General features: G+C 39.3%; 1 protein-coding gene and 1 long non-coding RNA gene across 5 annotated transcripts in view; one reads left to right on the top strand and one right to left on the bottom strand.

The window, feature by feature from the left end:
• On the top strand, positions 1-19,011 carry LOC120387074. Its single transcript, XR_005590025.1, has 3 exons — positions 1-185; positions 4,321-4,430; positions 18,959-19,011. It is a non-coding gene; the product is annotated as an uncharacterized LOC120387074 (long non-coding RNA).
• The window catches only part of RABGEF1 (RAB guanine nucleotide exchange factor 1), a 36,209-nt gene continuing 19,454 nt past the window's right edge, over positions 4,853-21,607 (bottom strand). Inside the window, exons 4-10 of one of the 4 annotated variants that reach the window (XM_039507220.1) lie at positions 18,053-18,172; positions 13,920-14,089; positions 12,130-12,211; positions 10,591-10,723; positions 10,073-10,164; positions 8,340-8,596; positions 4,853-7,085 (exon numbers count right to left, since the gene is read on the bottom strand). In XM_039507220.1, coding sequence (XP_039363154.1) covers positions 6,687-7,085; positions 8,340-8,596; positions 10,073-10,164; positions 10,591-10,723; positions 12,130-12,211; positions 13,920-14,089; positions 18,053-18,172 — 1,253 coding nt within the window. In that variant the 3' untranslated portion in view covers positions 4,853-6,686. The remainder of the gene's footprint in view (positions 7,086-8,339; positions 8,597-10,072; positions 10,165-10,590; positions 10,724-12,129; positions 12,212-13,919; positions 14,090-18,052; positions 18,173-21,607) is intronic. The other 3 variants (XM_039507221.1, XM_039507222.1, XM_039507223.1) reach the window with 3 other exon arrangements.

The raw sequence follows: 21,607 nt of genomic DNA, 5'->3' as shown, positions 1-21,607 counted from the left end.
TCAGCTTCACACACACTGCTGTTTCTGCACTTGTCTGGTCTCTCCCATTTTCAACTCCCTTTTACATGGGCTTTGCCCTCAACCCTATCACAGTTGCTAAAACGACCAGCCATTAAATAATTATAGGTGACGTGAAATATCATCAAAATGCTTTGAAGTTAATATTTCATCAAGTTGAATGAGAGGTTAGTTAATCGGTGAGCCATTATGGCTGTTTACTGATATGAAAACACTGTATGGTTTATATTTAGTTCACATTTGGAAGATTATCTCTGCATCCAGGAGGAGTAGGAACTTTCCTTTTTGAAAAAGTTTAGATTCTGGAAAAAAAACATGTTTTGTGGGCCACAAATTCACTGAGTGGTCCGGACCTTCAACAACACAATTCCATCCTCTGGAAGTCACACTAGTTTCAGTTGCTTTTTTCATTGGTGAGACATTAATTTACAGCAGTATTACAACTTGGAAATCTAAATTGCAAGGACCCAATACAGCATTATGAATAAGAGCCCAATTCAACAGAAACTCTATAAAAAAAAAAGTTATTCAGTTACTCTTTTGAAAGGTCTACAGTATGTTCTTCGGCAGCTCACCTGTCCTATTTAGTAGATGCTCCAAAGTGTTTGCAGTGAGTTTCCCAAACGCATGACCCCACCTACTAGCCGTACATAATCTCCTTTACTCATACATTTGCAAGGTTGGGCCTTATGCTATGGTATGTAACTCACAACAGTAAAGAGCCATTTAAGGTGCCCTGCATTTATAGGGCCAAATCAGGATAATAGTTTCTCCTCCTCCCCCTTAGTAAAGCACTTTGAGATCTACAGCTGAAAAGTCTTATTGCTTTATCAGATTTTGGACCAATGTTTAAAGGATCAATGTCTGGTGTAAAAGGGTACATACCCTCACTGAAGAGGGAGCTGTAGCCCATTAGACCTGATCTGAAGTCAGCTCACTGTCAGTTTCCAGAAGGGGAATAAGTGACATTTTAAGTTCAATGTATTTTGACAGTCTCACAGTACTTAATTCCAAAAGCTTCAATAATTGTTTTAGTTGAAGACTATAAGGTGGCTCTGCAACACCTATTGTCTCTCAGTAAGATACACCATCATCAGAAGCAAGTCATTTATTCTCTAGTAAACCCTTCAGTCCAACCCATGCACCGTGTGGTGTTGGGCTAAAATCATGTGAAAACTGTAATTCCATCTTTAGAACATGGAGGAGTCAGATCACTAATTTTGTATGCTGGTCTAGCAAGTGGGGTACCAGATACCAACAACATTTGGAATTCAGCAGCAAACCTCAGCACTGGGGTAGTCTAGATGCATATATAACCTGACTCCCATGTTAAAGTCCTCTGTATTGGCTCCCAGGAGGACTCAATGTGAGGTGTCAAAAGGTTTGGTTGAGCAATGGATTCTGACTTCTGGGTCAGGAGATTCACTGTCAGGAGAAGACAGAGGTGGTTGCGAGGATAGGCAGATGAGCTCTGGGAACCACAGGTCTTGGCCAAGATGGTGCTATGAAGATGGTTACTAATTTTTCTTGTTTCAATTTGTTCAGGACTTTGATCAGTAAGGGAGGTGGAGGGTAAGTGTAAAGCAGTATGTGAGGCTAAGGGAATGACTGGGGCATCTCCCATCAAGTTGAAGCCGTGCCTTCCCCTCAGGCAGAATCATCTGCCCTTTGCACTGGATAGAGTTGCAAAGAGACCTATCTGTGGATGACCCCACATAAGACCTCTCTCTTGGAATACCTCGTCATTCAGTGCCCACTTGTGGTTGATATAGGTGGGACGGGAGCTGGATTTTGCCACACTATGCTTGCTGGGGCCAAGAGGATGTTAATAGGCACAACCTTGGGGAGAGCTTGCCTTGGATGTATAATGGATGTTCAACAAGGAATGCTCGAGTTCCTGTATCTCCTCCAATGGAAGTTGTAAATTGTCCACTACATGTTTCATCAGGTTTTGAAAGACCTTGAAGTCATCAGGGTAAGATGGTGGAGGAGGTATGACAGCCTCATCTGCTGAAGAGGAGGACTTGTGGGAAGAAAGTATTTCTTCCTCCTCAGCTGATTCTTGCTCCTCCATGAGATGTGCCTGAGAAGCCAGGGTCAAGGGCACTGGTTGTTGCTCCTGACAGGCCTTCTACAAGATGGGATGCGGTAGAACTGGGTTCCACTGTGCTCACTGAAGTGGAGCATAAGGGTGGGCCCCAAGATTGTCCTTGCCAATGTCTCTAGATATTTTCCCTGCTGATAAGGTTCAACCTGAAGAGAAAACAGAGAGGGAGGCATGATGTCAGAGGACCTTCGTATGGACACCTGAGAGTCAGATGAGGTATCATCCCGTGTCCAACACAGGGACAGAGAGTGCCAGTACTGGGCCTGGGGAAGGACTTGAACTTGTAATGGTACCGAGGTGCAGGTTGCCTAGTGAGGAGGTACCTGGCGATGTCGAGTTGGTACCATCTGGAGATCTCTCAATACCCTCTGAGTTTGTGTGGGGATGGTGCAGCACAGGAGGATGAGTTACCATCAAGGATGGCAGGGATGGAGGGTAGGTAGGTTCTAGCAAGAGTCGGTACGGGCAAAGAGTCTCTCTCAAACCTGCTTAGAAGAGGTGATTCAGGATCATTCAGGGTGCGACGGCCCTAATGGAACAGGAGTCAGGAGAGCAATCGGGACTCTGGATAGGGATCCTCAGGAGTCAGTATGTCAGGTGATAACGGAGATGGTACTGAAAACAAACTGTGCATGATGAGCATTTCACCTTGCCTCTGGAGGCCTCATGCTTTGAAGGCATTGAGTCTGGTGCCACTCTGGGAGGCTTCTTTGTACACTGCTTCTTTGCCAGCAGCTTAGTATTGAGACTGGAGGGAATGGGAGCCCATAACAAGATACAAGGTCTCCTAAGACCAATACCAAAGGGATGACTTTTGATGACTGAGTGGTGGCACAGGGCCCCCAGCATCTTCACTTATTGCCAGAGCAAAGCTGGTTGGCATCTTCGATGTACAAGGGGGTGACCTAGGTCCCGTGGGTCTCAGACTGCTTGATTAACAGGAGTTTTAGCCTGTCCTCCCTCAATTTCTTAGATCTACTCTTGAAACCTGCACAGACGTTTCATTTAGAGGGGATGCGAGACTCCCCAAGTCAAAGGAGACAGCTTGAATGTCCATCACTGCCGGGGAAAGACCTGTTGCAGGTCTGATAGGTTTTTGAAGCTCTGTGTCTTGGGCATAACCCAAACTCGAGGCTGCAGATTGAGGCCTGAGAAAAATCAAACACAGGCCTAGATCAGGCAAAGAAAAAAAAAAAGGGACCCCCTTCCCCCAAAAGTACAAACTGTGCTAAACAGAAAAAATAAAATCAAAGGAAAATACTATGAAATAAAGAAAATATGAGCAAGAGATGCAGCAAGCCCAGTGGCTAGCTAAACAGACACCACAATGCTCTGTCTCAAGCTGCAGGTGATTGAGAAGGAACTGGAGCGCTGGCTGATCAGCCCCTCCCTGTGTACCCTCATGCAAGAGCATGAGAGTGTCTAGGGTGCAGACGCAGACATTGCTGATCAAAAACTCCAGTTAAGAGTGCATAGGTGCACACACATGCTCACGTGGGAGTACCCATAGGGCCACTACTAAAAGCAGAATGCATAGTTTGGTAACAGTTCTTACTGGAAAGTAGCTTGACTGATCTAGGCATAGTAAGTAGTTGGTTCATGTTCAAAGACAACTTTGTTCAGCTCATTGATCAGAGATTCCCTAACACACTATTTTCAGTAGCATTAACCAACTATGGTACGGATTTTCTACTTATGAAAATGAGAAGCAATCACTAACAACATATAGTTATTGTGACATAAAATGTTAGCAGCCGGTCTTCTCCGGTCTTTCAGTGACCTATATTGACCTTATCTGGTAGCCAAATATTTTGATTGGCAAGTACTTGCTCCTGTTTACTATGAAAAATGTTCATGGCCACTGCTGCTATTCCAGCAGTAATAAAGACTCATTATTTTCTGGTTCCTCAAAAGTGGGCCAATACAAATATAAAAATCCTTCAAGTTATTTCCTGCTCTGGATTTCCCAATGTATCTTGTCTTTTTGTGTCTGTCTTCCTCATAATCTCTTTTGTACTGGGAAAAAACTTCCTTTTATATCTTAAACAGTGCAAAGTACATTACTGCTTAAATATGCCATCTAAATAGCTTACATTGTAGATAGGTTTGTCTGTTTACTGTCTGCCCGTGGGCAAGGCTAAATATCTTAAGCCATTTCCTTTAAAAACCTGTCACCATTTTATTTTCCATCACAGACACAGTCCAGTTATCTACGTGCTAGACTGGAACCCAAATTACCACAGGAAGTATGCAGAGATTTGAGTTCTACTTACAGCTCAGACACCAGCTTCTTCTAGAGCCATGGGTAAGTCACACAACCTCTCCACCTGTCTTCCCATTTGTAAAATGAGTATGAAACAAATTCACCCACCTCAGAGAGGTAACTGAGAATTAATTTATGCCTGTGACAGAACTTTGGTGGTTTGATAAATGAATTAGAAATACCGTAGCTAGAAAAGCACTGTAGAAGAATCATGTCATTTGACTACTCCACTGCTCTCTGTTTCAGTGATCTTTTTCCAAGATCAGAAACAGTTCTGCTACTGAGACTCTGATGTATTTAGAGTCAGAGGTTCATATCCAAAATCTAGAGCACACAAACACCCAATGTTTCTTCCCCTCCACAAATATGGAAAAAACAGGTGCCTGGCATAAGTAAACAAATATTTAAACAATAGTGGCATTACAATAAAAGCAGGATTTTTGAAGAACTCATTAACGAAGGACTAATGCACATATTTTTATTTAACAGCAATTTAGTATGCAGTAGCTAAAAGGTGTGTACAATTTTTATTTATTTATTTAGTTTTAGGAAAGAGACAAATGTGTACCTGGATATCAGAATTAGCACCTAATGTATGTAGAGAAAATAAACACTCACTACAAGCATTGACCAGGTCTTAAACAGTCTAGGAGCAGAGTCTCATCAATGTACAGTAACTACTCAGAGTAATTTCTTGTGATCAACTGACTCATTGCTGCATCTCTGCAGGGAAATGTGGGTAATTAGTTACCTTTAAAACACTAGGAATGCATAGTTCAAACCGCTAAACACAGCAATTTGAGAATTAAAAATAGGACAAGTCACAGTTTTGGTCTGAAATTATTGCAGTGCAAATTTTGAAGTATCAGTATTTTTAAAGCAATGGAATACAATGAAGGGATAGGTACCCTCCCTTTGATGGAAAAAATTTAATGTTGCTTAAGAACAGCCCTTAGCCAAGCTAAGGAAAATATCTCTGAAAAGCATTAAATATCACAGGTACACGTACAAGCCATGGCAGACTAAATTAACTGGAAGATATTTAAAATGATATATAAAATGTTTCACTGGAGTATAAAAAAAATCTGCAAATGGTTACATGTTTTGTGGAGTGGACTACCGGGTTATTTTTCACATGAAATACAGTACACAGTGATGTAAAGCTTTTGTGAAGTGAACTGTATTAACCTTGATGCTTAACTTGTTCACTTTCAGTACTCAAAAATCACTAAAGCCTGGAATAGTGCAATTTTGCAAAAATAAATGTGCTCTTTCTTGCTCATAGCAAAGGGTCATGCTCTTAATAAAGTAGCCTCTAAAACACGTTCATATGATGCATGGGAGTCAGTCACTGTTGGCCGAGCATTTGAGCCATTTCCCCCACAACTATCGTGTTCCAAGGCTGTCATTTTCCTCTCCTTCCAAAACCTGCTTCAATGCTCTTTCTTCTTAGAAATAAGCAACACCAGCAACTACCTGCAACCCAACAGACCATCAGTGTACTGACAAAAATGGAGGCAAATGTTAAGATGAAAAAAATATTTCCATTTTCAGATCCCAAGAGTTATTATAAAGAATGAGCTTAAAAGCTATGAATACTATGACATAGTTCTGTCAAGCTTTCAAATCTGCAGTTCATTCTGTTGCATCATCCAGCTTGCTAAAATACATTAATGGCGTACTTCCTTATATACCGTGAAGTTCATGTTGAACTAAATAAAAGCTGCTAAAAATGGACATTTTTATATATCATTTTGTACTAATACACAAGGTGCCATGCACAGTTGAAACATTACTTTTTTAAACCTATTTACAATTCTACATATTTATTTTACACTATATCTTTCATCATTACAACTATAGAATAAATTCAGGCTCTGGAACACTGGTACCTTTGAGTTTCTGCTAGAACGCCCAGCCTTGCATCATTCAAGAAGTACTGCTAATCTTTTTCTTCTTAAATTTAAATTAAACTCATTATTTAAAAACACAAGTGCATGCCTAGAAGGAAGCTTTCAGGAAAAAGTTGTCAATGGACTAGTGTTGCTTAAAAATTACATTGGCTTTGTGTAGAAAATTTAAATTCAGTTCAAAAACCCACAAAAGCCTAATAGAAACCTACTCTGACTAAAATAAATACAATTTATTACACTCTAAACAAAATAATTGTACCTTTAAAAATGTACTGATTTAAACTCATTTGATTTTTTAGCCTCAAACGTATTCCCCTTTCCAAGCAGCAAATAGTAATAGGTGTGTAAAAATTCCTTTTGCAGTTAATACTTTCCTGGTAAATTATCATCCAGCATAAACCTGAGGCTGCAGTGGTGGGGGCAATTTATCATTCTCTACGTTTTCGGAGTCAATAGCTGCTAAGGGTTGATTTTTTGGTTTTATTTCCAATGGATATTTTTCAACAATATCTTGGACTTCCTTAGTTATTCCGTCAGTCCAATCTATAAGGTCTTTCTCAAGCTTCTTGGCTTCACTGACAATTCTTTCCTGTCTTTCATTCAATTGAGAGAGAAGGTCTAAGTTTTTATACATCTGTTTAACACCTAGGCACACATCAGAAGACCAGTTTTCAGATTCTTGTTTCTTTGGAGACATTTGGCCCGACATGTAGCGATCAAAATCCTCCTGGCTTAGATTTAAAGACTGACCGTCCAGCTTTTCAATGAAGGCCACAGCACAGCACTACACACAGAACAGAGAGAGAGTGTCATTGCAGGGTACATGATGCAAGTCATAGCCCATAACAACAAGTGTTCTGCATTTTAATCGTGCGGTTATAGAAACAATACGGTGGTTGCTTTAATGGTTCAATAGATCACCTGACAGCAAATTGCTGCTCTCCTGAAAAGCCTCTCAGCGTAGCCTGGTTAAAAATAGGCAGTTCACAAAAAATAAAAATAACTAACATTTTAAGAAACTGCAGAACACCACTCAGATCAGGTCATCTTGGCTGTACAAAGCAATTGTGTGCTGACTGAATGAGGAAGCGCCATTGCAAACTATGGGGTCACTGCATTTTGAAAAAGAACAGTAAGTGAAAGAATGAAAAGAAAGTTGACAGCAGCATGTTTAATTTAGCCTTTATACTATGTGCACTTGTTTTAGTTATGTACTCGGCATAATTTCATGCTACACTATCTAATCTGTTTCTGAACAAGTAAATGGGAGGTTGCATCTCAGCTTGAAGTGTTCTCCTTCTGAAAGCATTATTTAGAACAAACACTGAAGTATTTCGAATTAAGAAAAAAAATCATTTTTCTTGTAGAATTGTTACATATGCAGATTCCAGGGTATCCAAGTTCATAGTTTTGTTCAGACACACCTGCCCTGTTCTAGGGATACTTCCACAGGACTGTCCCTCTCTATCAATGACTTGATCCTGCAGACCTTTCACATGATGAAATCCCACCGACTCAAATGGCAGCTGGGCATGCACAAGCGCTGCATAATCGAGCCTCAACAGATTTTGAACAGCTGGTAGTCAGTCAACCTTCTCAAAACTGTTACAAGTTAATGGTTCTTCATCTGTTACATCTTAAATGCCTGAAGCTTGAGATTAACGTAAATCAAGTGGTAGCTGAACTTTCACTTTTCTTACAAAATAAAAGCTTGCCAGGTCTGAACGGGCAGAACACTGGTCAGAATCAAGGGCTTGAACTGGTTAAAGAAGTGGCTATGAAACCAGAGCATTGTTTGGTTCATCTAACTTAGAAGGGGGTGGGGGGGTGGGGGGGGAAGAAGAAGAAATGAAAAGTGAAAGGGAGTGCACTCCAGCTTGAACAGCAATACACTGTTTCATAAGAATACTTTCACATTATCATGTGATTACATTTTCTGCTTCCTTCAGTATTAAGACATTCATCTTTGCTGGGAATGCCTTGATCAAACAGCGGATGATTGTATTGTATAGAGCATCAACACTGTTCTTGAACTTACCAGATTGGTAAAATAGTAGCCATCCTCTCCAGTCATTAACCTGCTTGGATTACAGAAGCGGGTTATATACTGGATGTTGGACTGCAGGCGGGGTGGGTTTCCCTTCAAAACAATATATATGAGTGTCGGTAAGAAGTCATCAGCAGAAGCTGGTTCGTTTTTTGTGATTTTTATAGCGTTGAAGATATGTTTGCTGCATTGGGTGATACATGCTAACTTATCACGAGGGACACGTTTTGAATCCATTTCGATAATATCTGTAAGATAAAAACCCTATATAGTTAGATCTCCAGTCAGAAGCCCACAATAGTGAATCCACATGTAAAGGGTGACCCACTGGATTGCTACCAGATTGCACTATTTGTGTGTAATTTCCTCTACTTCAGGGGTGGGCAAAGCTTTTTGCCTGAGGGCCACATAGGGGTTGCAACACTGTATGGAGGCTGTGCCTCCCCAAACAGCCTGGCTCCCACCCCCTACCCGCCCCCATCCCACTTCCCGCCCCGACTGCCCCCCTCAGAACCTCCGACCCATTCAACACCCCCGCCCGGCTCCTTGTCTCCTGACAGCCCCTTCCCGAGACTCCTGACCCTAACCTTCCCCCCCCACCCCACCGGACCCCACCGCCTATCCAACCCTCCTGCTCCCTATTCCCTGACTGCCCCGACCCCTATCCCTACCTCGCCCTGACAGGCCCCCCGGGACTCCCATACCTATCCAAACTCCATCGTTCCCCATCCCCTGACCGTCCCCTCCCGAACCTCCGCCCCATCCAACTGCTCCCTGTCCCCTGACTGCCTCCCGGGACCTCCTGCCCCTTATCCAACCCCCCAGCCCCAGCCCCCTTATAATGCCACTCAGAGTGGCATGTCTGGCAGCTGCACCGCCCGGCCGGACCTACACATGCTGCCACTCTGCTCAGCAGGAGCCCACAGCCCCGCCACCCAGAGTGCTGCCTGCATGGCTGCAGGGGAGAGAGAACAGCAGGGGAGGGGCTGGGGGCTAGCCTCCCCGGCCAGGAGCTCAGGGGCCAGGCAGGATGATCCTATGGGCCAGATGTGGCCCACCGGCCATAGTTTGCCCACCTCTGATCTACTTGATGCTGTATGAAAATTAAGTATTAATATGCCTCCCACTTCAACCTAGTTCCTGAGTAAACATGGTTGGATTTATTCTCACAACACTTCCATGAGGTAAGGAAATAATATTCCCATGTTATAGGTGGGAAACCTGCCCACCATCACACAATTACTCTGTGGCAGATCCAAAAACTAAACCCATTTCTGGAAAAGCAGAACTAAGAGTTTTGTTTGATCTCAATAGCTGACGAAGTAAACAGTACAAATATTAGGATTCACATAAGAATGATGACAGATATGCTCCGAGGCCCTGATTCAGCATGGTAGCTAAGCACCTCAATTTTACCAATTACAACCTTATCAATGAGACTACTCTCATGCTTAAAGTTAAGCATGGGTTTAAGTGCTTTGCTGAACTGGGGCCTAAGTGAGGCATATCTATCCCTAAAGATACCAGTGAAACAAATGTGAGTTACAGAAGCAAGATTTTTCCAAAGCGTTTCTGCAGAGGAATGAATTTATGTATATAATATTCAGGATTGTAGACACTTGTTTAAAGCAGGAAATATAGTCTATGAAAAAGTAGGTCTTTGCACTTTTTATTTCTTCAATTAGCTAATTTAAAGAAGATAAGCTAGTTTATAGTTCACAAACCTGTAATTGCTTTCACAACCATATCAGAGACTTCTGGAATTTCTTCATTAACAGGAACACACAGCATTTGTGGAGTAACCCAGTGTAAAGCCCTATCAAGAGAAACAAATGAAAACACACACCACCCATAGTGGTGAAGTTATCTGAGGTCAGCTGCAAAGGTTAACAGTATGCTAACAGATTAATTAAGCGATCATATGAGGAGCCTTCCATTTGACAAGGCAAACATTTCAACCCACTAAGGAAACTAGGTTACTGTCCAGAAAAACAGTTATATTATAATTAATTAATGTGCTACAAGTGAGCGCATGATTATTTTAAATGAAATAACCCAGCGTAGTCATTTCCATTATCTTAACAAAAAGCTATAAAAGAATTAATCCAAAACCTTGTCTTCAGTTAATAGATTAGTGCCACTCTTGCGCACAGATTTTGGCATGCTAGTTTCAGCATGAGTGGCATAGACACCACTCATGCGATTTTGGACTTCTAGATGATTTATCTTCAGAAATCCTTACCTGATTCTCTTTTGGACAAGCAGATCCTTTTTCTCATCATCAGTTGTTTCAGGGCAGAACACATATTTATACAATCGGGTCATGATATATTTTTCAATCTGGTCCATTACTTTCTCAACTTTTTCTGGGGAAACTGAAAGATACAAACCCATCCCCCAAATGTTGTAAATTAGGTGTCTACGGAACCACAGGCTTGTTTGTGAAGACTTAATGCCAACTTAATGCCACAATAACCACTGAGTCAGCACAGATACGAATTATTCCCGTCTACTGCTCAAGTCAAATGTGAGTTAAACAATAGGTACTAATGTACTAAATCTAGAGCTTTTCAGAAGTAAAGAATAATACAACAGTAAGGAGCGAGTGTAGATGCTCTGAGATAACCATATGTCTAGGGCCACAGCAAGGCATGAAGCTGAAGATCAAACAGGTTCCTAGCTCCAAAGAGGTTTAATATCTAGGTTAAAAAAAAAGTACTTAAACTCCTGAACAGATATGCTCCTTGGCACAGTTTACAATGTGGAAACATTTAATATACTTTGCTTTCAACTTTCGAGTTTCTGCCTCTCAGGAACCAAAGGGAAAGTGGGCTTGTTTCAAGGGTCAGAATAGTCATGTCTGTACAGTCAGATCTATACTCGCTGTGGACAAGGTAGAGAGACAGAAGTGGACTGAGAAATATTACTCTGCGCTATGAATTTTAATTTTGGTTCTGCTGCGATGCATTTTATAGTATGAAATATCTGAGCTAGAGGCCTTTTGAACTTACTATGCACTTCCATGCACATGTAAGTGCCACTAGAGGCAAGAAGGCTTAAAGTTTTTGAGAATAATTACAGTAAGGTACGTGCCACTCAAAATACACTCACTGTGATACTTCCCATTCCAAGTGTAGGGACTACATCAAATACTGGGTAAATAGATAGATTACATACAAATAATAGAAGTTACATTGCAGAACAGTTTAAGAAAGATGAAAGCATAGGTCTGAAAAAATAGAAAAATTAAAAAGGACTGAATATACCAGTTTAAAAACAGCAATGATTTAGTGGGCTTTTTTTAAATTATGGACCAACAAATGTTTTGTTCACTGAACTGTTACTTGGTAGAATTTGGGGAGAGATAGCTCAGTGGTTTGAGCATTGGCCTGCTAAACCCAGGGTTGTGAGTTCAATCCTTGAGGGGGCCACTTAGGGATCTGGGGCAAAATCAGTACTTGGTCCTGCTAGTGAAGGCAGGGGGCTGGACTTGATGACCTTTCAAGGTCCCTTCCAGTTCTAGGATATCTCCATTAATTTAATTTCTTTAAAATATTTAAATACCCTCTGACAATTAATTTAGATGGCAGAACTTTACAGAATCTTAAATACTGTGATGTTACTTGGAAGAGCTCTAGAGTGTTTACTATTAAAAAGTAACAATGTCACATGGGGACAGAGAGAGAGAGAGAGAGAGAACATGAGAAATTCGGGAGATGTAAGTGGCCTAAATATTATACTGTTTCAATGATAAGGTGTGAGAGAAAGAAGAGTCTGATACCTTTCGAACGGGTCTGTAATTTCTCTGCTACGTTTTGATAGAAGTCCTGGGCACATTCAGATTGTTCCTCAATACTTAATTCCTAGGACAGAACACTGATATTAAGTGAAAAAAAAAAGCATGGTGCCACACAAACAGTAAATGGCATAGAAGTAGTCATGTACCTATCCTTTCATGGAAAATATCTAACAGCAGCAAGAGTTCTATAGAACACAGATTTATTTGAACCATGAAACAGGACAAATTATCTTCTCAGTATTGTGATTCGAAGACAATGTTTATTTGTTTTGCTCAATGCCACAGACATGAATGGGTGGAACGATGGAGCTGTATTTAAAGTATGAGGCTGGGCACTGCAACAGGCTTCCGGTGTGATCCGGAAAAAAGTCACTTAATCTTTTCATGCTTCAATTTTCTCATTTGTAAAATGGAAACAGAGTTTGTCAACCTAAGACAGAAGTTGAGACACTTAATTTGTTACCATTTTTAACGCAATTTGAAATGGAGGCACTATAAAAGTGCAAAGTGCTGTGATTACTGACAATGGCAGTAACCTTTGGAACACTGAAAGATTAATTCCTAGTGTTGGACCATGATTCAACAAGCCATTTCTCTTCAGCAAAGCATTTAAACACTTGCTTAACTTTAAGCATGTCCTTAAGTCGCATTAAAGGCAATGGAACTGAAGCATGCACTCACACATTTTGTGTGCACAGAAAGACCAATCAGTGCTGTAAGAAGGTAATAAGTATTACTTGGAGGGAAAATGTCATGACAGAACCATTTGCACAGGTAGTAACAGAGAAGCAGTCTTCCTCAGTTTATGACCAATTCCTAGAGTTTCAGTGGTGTTTATACAAGCACACAAGCAAACTGGCAACAGAAAGCTGACGGTGGCCTCAGTTTTCAAAGGATCAAAAGCAATGACTTATATTTTGAAATGACAAAAGGAATCATTTTAACATTTTAAAGTTCCATGAACCCTAAAAGCATTTTATACTCAACTTTATTTTCTATTTAAAGTAAGAGACAGGTTCACAAGTCTTCTGATTTTTCTATAACTTATAAATGAGAGAAAGGGGGGGACTGTAATGAAAATGGTGACAATCTGAAATTCCAGTTAATTTTCAGGTTGCCATTTGTATTGCTATAGTTGAAACAGAAGAAAATAGTATTAACAGTAGATACTCAATGTTTAATGCCCTTCATTTAACAAAAAAACAAAAAATTCCCAGGTTTTATAAAAACTTTTGTTTTTCTTATCAATTTTCCCCAAATTTTGGAGTACACAAAAACACTGATTATCTTGAGAAAATCCAATACTACATTTATGTTAATAAATTAGTCTAATGTAATGGAATATATGCATACACATGCTTGGAAAAGTGTATATACTGCTAATATATAGTCCATGAAGTAAACCACAGCATTAAACTGTGTTTACATTCAGTACTCTTACTTTTCTCTATTTGATGCTTTTTCTGTCCTCCTGTCCCCCAATATTTACCCAGAAAACTGTGAAGTTATTTTTGCACCTTGTTTTAAGCTTTCAAATTTTATAACAAACACCAACAAATTCTTGAGAAATTTCAAACCAAATAAAAACCAGAACTGAAGGGCTTTATGAATGCTGTATCATTTCAACCCTAGGTGGCACTATAGCCACATGAATACTTCAATGGAGAACTGATGCTACAGCTTTTGTATAAACTAAGGATTAAAATCTTTTGTTTCTGCCTAAGTTGCTCATTTTTAATGTGTTACTTACATAATGCATGTGATATACCTACCCTTTTGTGATGCATTGCTTCCAAAAATATTTTGCACTGCTTATAAATTTCTTGACCAGATTTATGACAGGTCTTGAGAAACTCTATAAACTCCTTGGACGCTCGATCTGTCTCAATGCTGACCTGCCTGTTTATCGAAGGGCTAGGAGCCTTAGCTTCATGAATCTCTGCTGGGAACATTAGAAATAATTAGAGATTAATTGTACTAATCAGTTAATGTATCAGATTTAAAAAATTACAGCAAGACAAACCTCATTTAAACTTTTATACATAAAGATGAATTTTTCTTTTCTGAAGAAAGCAGGATTAAATAGTGACATGCTGAACCATCACTAAATGCAAATATAAGAAACTGCTTATTAAACTAATTGTCACAAATATTTAAAGCCAGATTCTCATTTACATTCATTTTGACTGTATAAAGGAGACAACATGGGTGAAAGTTACAGTTACATGCTCACTTGAAAACTCCTTTATATTGCCAGAGCAGTGTTAGTGTAAATGAGAATCTGGCTTTAATGTTTGAATCAGAGCAGAAACACCAAATATGCTCCAGTTTTCTACATGGAGCTCAACAGATGGGGAAAACCCTACCCTTTGTTTAGTGGGATTTGTTTCAGTAGTGGATGCAAGTTTACAAAGCTGGAAATGTATACGTTAACATGGGATTTCCACACATTTCTCTTCTGGAAACACATACTTCAGAAAATATTGGTTGCACTTTACAAGACAGACATACAAACGTGATAGGATCTTCTCTACCCAAGTTTAGCACACCCACCTCTCAGTTTGCCAGCCAACGCTGTCAAAATGAATGATTGAATGTAAGGCGATGTAAATGAACATGATGAAAAACGAGAAGCAAAGAGACAGAAAAAACATGAAAATATTCTTAATAAGCAAACAAGCCCATTTATAACATGCAGAACAAGAGAATGCACTGTCAGCAGCCATACATGCAGGACTTCAAAAAAATCAAAAATTTATTTTAAACAGGAAGAAAATAATTTGTCCATTAAGTTCATGTAGTTAATTTGGTTTCTTATTGAATAAGACTTTTATAGGCTCAACACTATGTCAGATTCATCTCTCATGTTTAACTTCACATATTTCAATGGAATTGTACGCCAGGGATGAATTTGACCAGCAATGTTTAAGAGAGAGACTCTTCAAGGGCTTCTCACTTAGCAATATAGTCTTCTCTTGATAGAAATCAAAATAGACACTATTAGCAGTGATGCAGTTACAGTAACTCCTCACTTAACGTCATCCAGGTTAATGCTGTTTTGTTGTTATGTTGCTGATCAATTCGAGAACATGCTCGTTTGAAGTTCCGCAATATTCCCTTATAACGTTGTTTGGCAGCCACATGCTTTGTCCACTGTTTGCAGAAAGAGCTGCCCGTTGGAGCTAGCTGGTGGGGGCTTGGAACCAGGGTGGACCAGCAGTCCCCCATCAGCTTCCTTAAGTTCCCTGTGTGGCAGCCACCCAGCAGGCTATCAATTGCCAGGCAGTTCAGCTGTCCGTCCCCCGCACTGCCATGTGCTGCTCCTGCCCTCTGCCTGGGAGCTGCTCTGGGGAGCCTCCTGCTTGCTGTGCGAGTGGGAGAGGATGGAAGAGGGGTGCTAATGTCAGGGTGTCCCCCGCCCCGCTCCCCTTTACCACATCTCCACAGAGCAGGGGGATGGGGGGGGGCGCGGGTGACACACCACAGGGCTCAGGATGGAGGGAGCCTGCTGGCAGCAGCTGCTGTCTCAACTTGCTGATCTACTTAAAAAGGCAGTGTACTTAGAGTGCGGTCAGCATACTTAATGGGGAATGCGCATCGCACACACACACACACACACTGTCTCTCTCTGCCATGCTGTCTCCTCTCCTTCCATTCATGCTGCCTTGTAGAGTGTGAGGCTACATTAACAACATGTTAACCCTCGAGGGCTCAGCCAAGTGCTAGTTCATCATTTAGCAGTAAGGCATTCTCTGGGAAATATCCCACCCTCTTCCACCCTCTGACTTCACCACCTCAACCAAGCTTCACAATCATCACTGCTGTGTACAATATTAAATTGTTTGTTTAAAATGTATACTGTGTATTTAAAATTTCCCTGGAACCTAATCCCCTCCCTCTTTACATTAATTCTTATGGGGAAACTGGATTCGCTTAACATCGTTTCGCTTCAAGTAGCATTTTTCAGGAACATAACTTCAACGTTAAGCGAGGAGTTATTGTACCAGTATGTGTTAAAATTTTACTCCTTATAAGCCATATAAATAGAAGTATTTGAATTCTATCAGTTAAGATCAATATTGCTAAAGCAAATCCATTCATTTCTATTTATACCCAAAGGTTGTTCTTTAAGTATAAAGAAGAATTTTAAAAAATTCTGAAGATTCAAAGCAGAGATTTTGTGCAGTATGCAAGACTGGAGTCTACATAGTAATTTGAATACTACTTAAATGCAATCTAGTAGATTACCATGACAGTAAATAATTTACTAAATTTAGTATCAAATAACTAGCTGGTTAAGAATATGCACTTTTATAAATACAATTAAAAAGAAAAAAGCTCTAATTTTGAAAGAGTATTCACTCAATTATATCAAATAATTTTATAATAATGTATTTTAATTCACCATTAAACAATGTGGAGTATTAACTAATTGGCTTCCTTCAGTATTCAAATTTATCAGCATGAAGTTTTATCATCTACCTATTCCTATGACATTTGGCTGATTAGATATCCATAAAAATAGCAGCCTCATTCTGCTGTTTCTAGTTTTTGTTTAAGGACTACAAAAGCTCTGTTTAGAAAGCTTCATGAGAGACACTTCTAGCGTAGTAAAGGTAAAATATTAATAGCATCCATCTCGATACAGTTACTACAGACATGGCTACAAAATTTGAGACCTGTTTTCATTTGCTCTCTAATTTAAATAACTTTTCTCTTTAATAGTCTCAGCACCCAAATTTGTAATAATTTAATATGAATCAGGGAAGTTGCAATTTTATTTGCTACTACTCTCTACACAGAAATTTTGGCTTAAGACATGTGAAGCAGCATACTGTGTATTGCTCATTACAGTCTGTAAGATATGTGATTTCAGTGATACTATAGAATAAGTGTAGTAAAGTGTAAGTAAGCGTGCATATTTACTGATAATTTAATCACAGAAAAGGAATAAAGCCCATTTGAGCAGGTTAGGAAGAGCCTGCAAGAGGAGCTATATCAACACAATACAAAAAACAGAGGCGTGGGGATTTAAGGATAATTTTTACGAGGAGGATAAACATCATTTACATGAATATCTCCTTTTTCTTTCATTTCTATGTGGCAATTGTGTGCCACAGCAGAACATTAGCATTACAGCTGCTTCACACTATGGTTGTGCCATTACTTGGACTAAAGTCAATGAATAAGAATATGAAAAAAAGTATTTTTGGTACCCCCCCAAACATGTGTATATACCCGATATATTCTGTAAAATAAAGACACTTTGTAATTTAGAATGTCTTTAGAGACCAGAACATTAGAATGCCAAACAACATGCTATGGCTAAGATTTTGGACAAGATCCTAGAGCAGTTACTTTATCAATTTTGTTATTATTCAACTCAGACAATAAAAAAGTGGCTTCTCTCATAACATAAAATTGCTTTCCCCCGATTTATGTAACTATGGCCTGAACACACATTTTGAGAATTTACTGGGTATAATTCAAACAAATTTACACAAACTAAAGTCCCATTTTTAGCATAGTTATTTTTAGTGCAGATTTTAGAGGCTTTTTTTTTTTTAAATAAAGATGAACAAGCACACAGACTCATTCACTATTTTTAAAAAGCGGAAATTTGTTTTCTTTTATAGTTTGATTCCAGAAATATTGTGCAAGGAAACATCTCTTCTAAGAAATTTGAGTTTCATATTTTTCCCCCTAAAGGCAACTTGTTGGTTCAAAGTTCACTTATCATAAACTAGGTTTAGAATGTAAAAAATTTCAAGCATTGCCTTTCTTCTCATCATCATATTCAATGGCCTAAGTTATAGCTGGCACAACCCTAGTTTGGCTTTTGCAAAGCCAAACTAAATAAACTTACTAAAACAAGCAGACAGCTCTCCAAGCTGTGCTGTGTTACCTTCAGTAGGGGAAGCCAGCTCCCAGGAGGGAGTAAAAATCTCCTTCAAGTCCCTGAGAATGTTATCAGCATTTCGCTCCCTCCCAAGCTGTCCTTGCTTAAGATTTCTCTCTTGAGCAGCTGGAATAAATGCAAAAGCAAGCAAAACACCAAGAGCAAGAGTATCAAGTGGTAAGGAGAACAGGACCAAAACAAAAGGAAAAACATGGGAATGAGAAGAATGAATGGTACTATTCTGGATCAGGGACAAGGAGTTAAGACATCAGGGATTTGAAATGCTTGTGTGTTTAACCAGGTGGCATTCATGCACTGAGAGGCGGACACTCCAAAGTGAAAGCAAAGTATATTTCCTTTCTTATCCCAAGGAAATATGCAGTGTGTCTACAAAACTGAGACCCAGCAATGTTACCTTTCCTTTATAGGAAAATATACTCCAGGTGTAGGCAACCTATGGCACAGGTGCCGAAGGCGGCACACGAGCTGATTTTCAGTGGCACTCACACTGCCCAGGTCCTGGCCACCAGCCCGGGGGACTCTGCATTTTAATTTAATTTTAAATGAAGCTTCTTAAACATTTAAAAAACCTCATTTACTTTACATACGACAATAGTTTAGTTATATATTATAGATTTATAGAAAGAGACTTTCTAAAAACATTAAAAAACATTAAAAAGGCACGTGAAACCTTAAATTAGAGTGAATAAATAAAGACTTGGCACACTACTTCTGAAAGGTTGCCAATTCCTGATATACTCCATGCCTTTTGGAGTTTCTCCTCGAGAGTCAAATTCTCTATCAGCCATTTACTGCCCAAGCCAAAGCACACAATCACATAAATTAGTTTCTTTTTTTAAGTTATCACTATGCAAAGACAATGATGCAATTTTTCTTCTTCTCTTTCAACAGACTCTACAATGGATAACAAATAGTTAGTGAAGAACAAACTTATTATTCCTCCAGAAACTCCCTTTTTGTTTTTTTTTAAAACAATGTTTATTCATGTAAAAGCAGTAAAGAATCCTGTGGCACCTTATAGACTAACAGACGTTTTGCAACATGAGCTTTCGTGGGTGAATACCCACTTTGTCGGATGCATGTTTATTCATGTTATTTTTCTTGAAGGGTACATGGGTTACATCATCTTAATTTTCCTTACAAAATTATCTGAAGTCTTCAGAACATGTGGTGTTGCTTACTGCTTCAAAAGTGCATTTCCACAACATTTAGACATCTGTTTATTGAATATTACTAAAACTCAGGACCTTATAATCTATTATTATTCATAGAGTATTCCCCTACAATTCCTAAACCATACCATCATCACATTGAAAATGTAGATGACTCCTTGGTTCCAACAAAAACATGTGTCACAGGAGCCACAGGCATCTGCCACAAAGCTATAAGATTGTGATAGAACTTCCAGCTGGAAGTATTTCTGAAGAATAAGGTTCCTGTAAGCTTTCTCCCTTAACATGAGTTGGAGTCATCCCACTTCCAACATTACTTCTAAACAGTAAATTGTCCATTAATTTAAAAAACTCATCATGTTTCTGAAAAAAACCCAACCCTATACGTAGTCAAAAGGTACCCAAGTCCATATGCATCTTTATTGAAAAGGTTTTGAGGAGAGTGAATGCTTGCCAGAAACCATCGTTACTCCAGCCATTTCAAATATATGCTTCATTCAGTCCCTGCATTTAGCCCATTTTTTAAAGTTTAGTTTTAAATTGAATCTTCTATTAGTCTGGATACTGTGAACATTAAGCACATACTGCTAACATAAAGGTAGTTTTGTTAAATGATTTGAAAGTCACTTTTAATAAGGCTAATTCTTAAATTGAATGCTTGGGTGAAGAGGTGGTTGTCCCGAGCGAGAAGGAATTTATTACACTGGTTTACCAATATGTACATTTGCTGTTACACCCCTCCTGGAGCCTACGTGTGTCAAGGTGCTTGCATTAAAAGTTTATCAGAGCTGTTCCCTGCAAGTGCTGGTCACTGTTTGCTTTTGCTCTGATAAAGTAAATCACTTTGCTAGAAGTGTACCATGGTACCATCTATGGTTACCTTTTATGACTCCTGGCCGTTAACTAGTAACCTTATTTACATCATTATAACATTAGGGCTTCTGGGTTTTTTTTAAGGTTTGTTTCATTTTTTAGGATTTATTTTTAGCAGTTTTTGAGTTTTATGTACATATCCAAAAATCAGGGTTTTTCAGAGCTCTCTTGCACACACTGTAATGAGTAATGTAAATCACAGACATTACTCATTACAGTATATACTACTGTAGTCTTTGTAATGTTTCCTAATGTGTTTTAACATAGTTCTGTTTCCAGAAGAGCTACCTTAAGGTGCAGTAGGGAATCTTTATTGTACACCAGCAGCGTCTACATGGCGAGTGCATTTTAGAAATCACATCCTTGTTTTCCGCATTACTGCTCTGTGTAGATAAGCCCTTAGATAAAAGTATCCTTTTTTTTTTCTGGTATCAAGGGTGCTTTATTCATGTTTATCAACTGAAAATCAGAAGCCCTAATTAATATTTATATGACTTCAGATGCTCCTCAGTATAGTTTGTTACATAAAACATACGTAAAGAAGCCTCATAACATTTTATATGATTATTCATAGTGATTTTAACTGACAAAGCAACCCAGAAAGAATACTAAGTTTCCTCATACTCAGTATAAAAACCACAAGAGGTTTAGCTGCAAACTTCCTTAGCACAGCTTTGTATTCGTAGGATCTTTTACAAACAGTGATACCAGGAGAAAATTCCATTTGCTTTGTTTCAGGGACATATTAACACAAGAAGCGGTGAAGGGAATAAAGGTCTTCTGAACAGTTTCTAATGTCAGCCCCCTGGCCTTTATTGGGAATTGTCATAAGAATGGGTTACATATCAATCTGATACTTGTGATGACTTGGCTGGCCTCAGCTTTGTCAGAATGAGTGTAGTGTTGCTCTAATTTGTTATTAAGTGAACTTGCTTACAGCTGCTGCTCTACAGGACAAAGGGAATGTTTTGAGCACAGGATGGGCTTAAATTGGAGGACAACAGATACACAAAATGCGCTTGTCATAACTAGAAAGGGAAGGGAACAGCCCTCCTGTGTACAATACTATAAAATCCCTCCTGGCCAGAGACACCAAAATCCTTTTACCTGTAAAAGGTTAAGAAGCTCATGTAACCTGGCTGACACCTGACCCAAAGGACCAATAAGGGGACAAGATACTTTCAAATCTGGGGAGGGGAGGCTTTTGTTTGTGTGCTCTTTGTTTTGGGGGTTGCTCGCTCTCCAAATCTTTCTGAACCCGTCTCTCATATTTCAAACTTGTAAGTAACAGCCAGGCAATGCGTGTTAGTTTTATCTTTGTTTTTTCAACTTGTAAATGTTCCTTTTTGCTAAGAGGATTTACCTCTGTTTGCTGTAACTTTGAACCTAAGGCTAAAGGGGGTTCTCCTCTGGGCTCTATGAATCTGATTACCCTGTAAAGTTATTTTTCGTCCTGATTTTACAGAGATGATTTTTACCATTCTTTCTTTAATTA

Source organism: Mauremys reevesii, linkage group 20, assembly GCF_016161935.1.
Source record: "Mauremys reevesii isolate NIE-2019 linkage group 20, ASM1616193v1, whole genome shotgun sequence".
Classification (NCBI taxonomy): Eukaryota; Metazoa; Chordata; order Testudines; family Geoemydidae; genus Mauremys; species Mauremys reevesii.
This window is presented reverse-complemented; position numbering and strand designations above follow the sequence as displayed.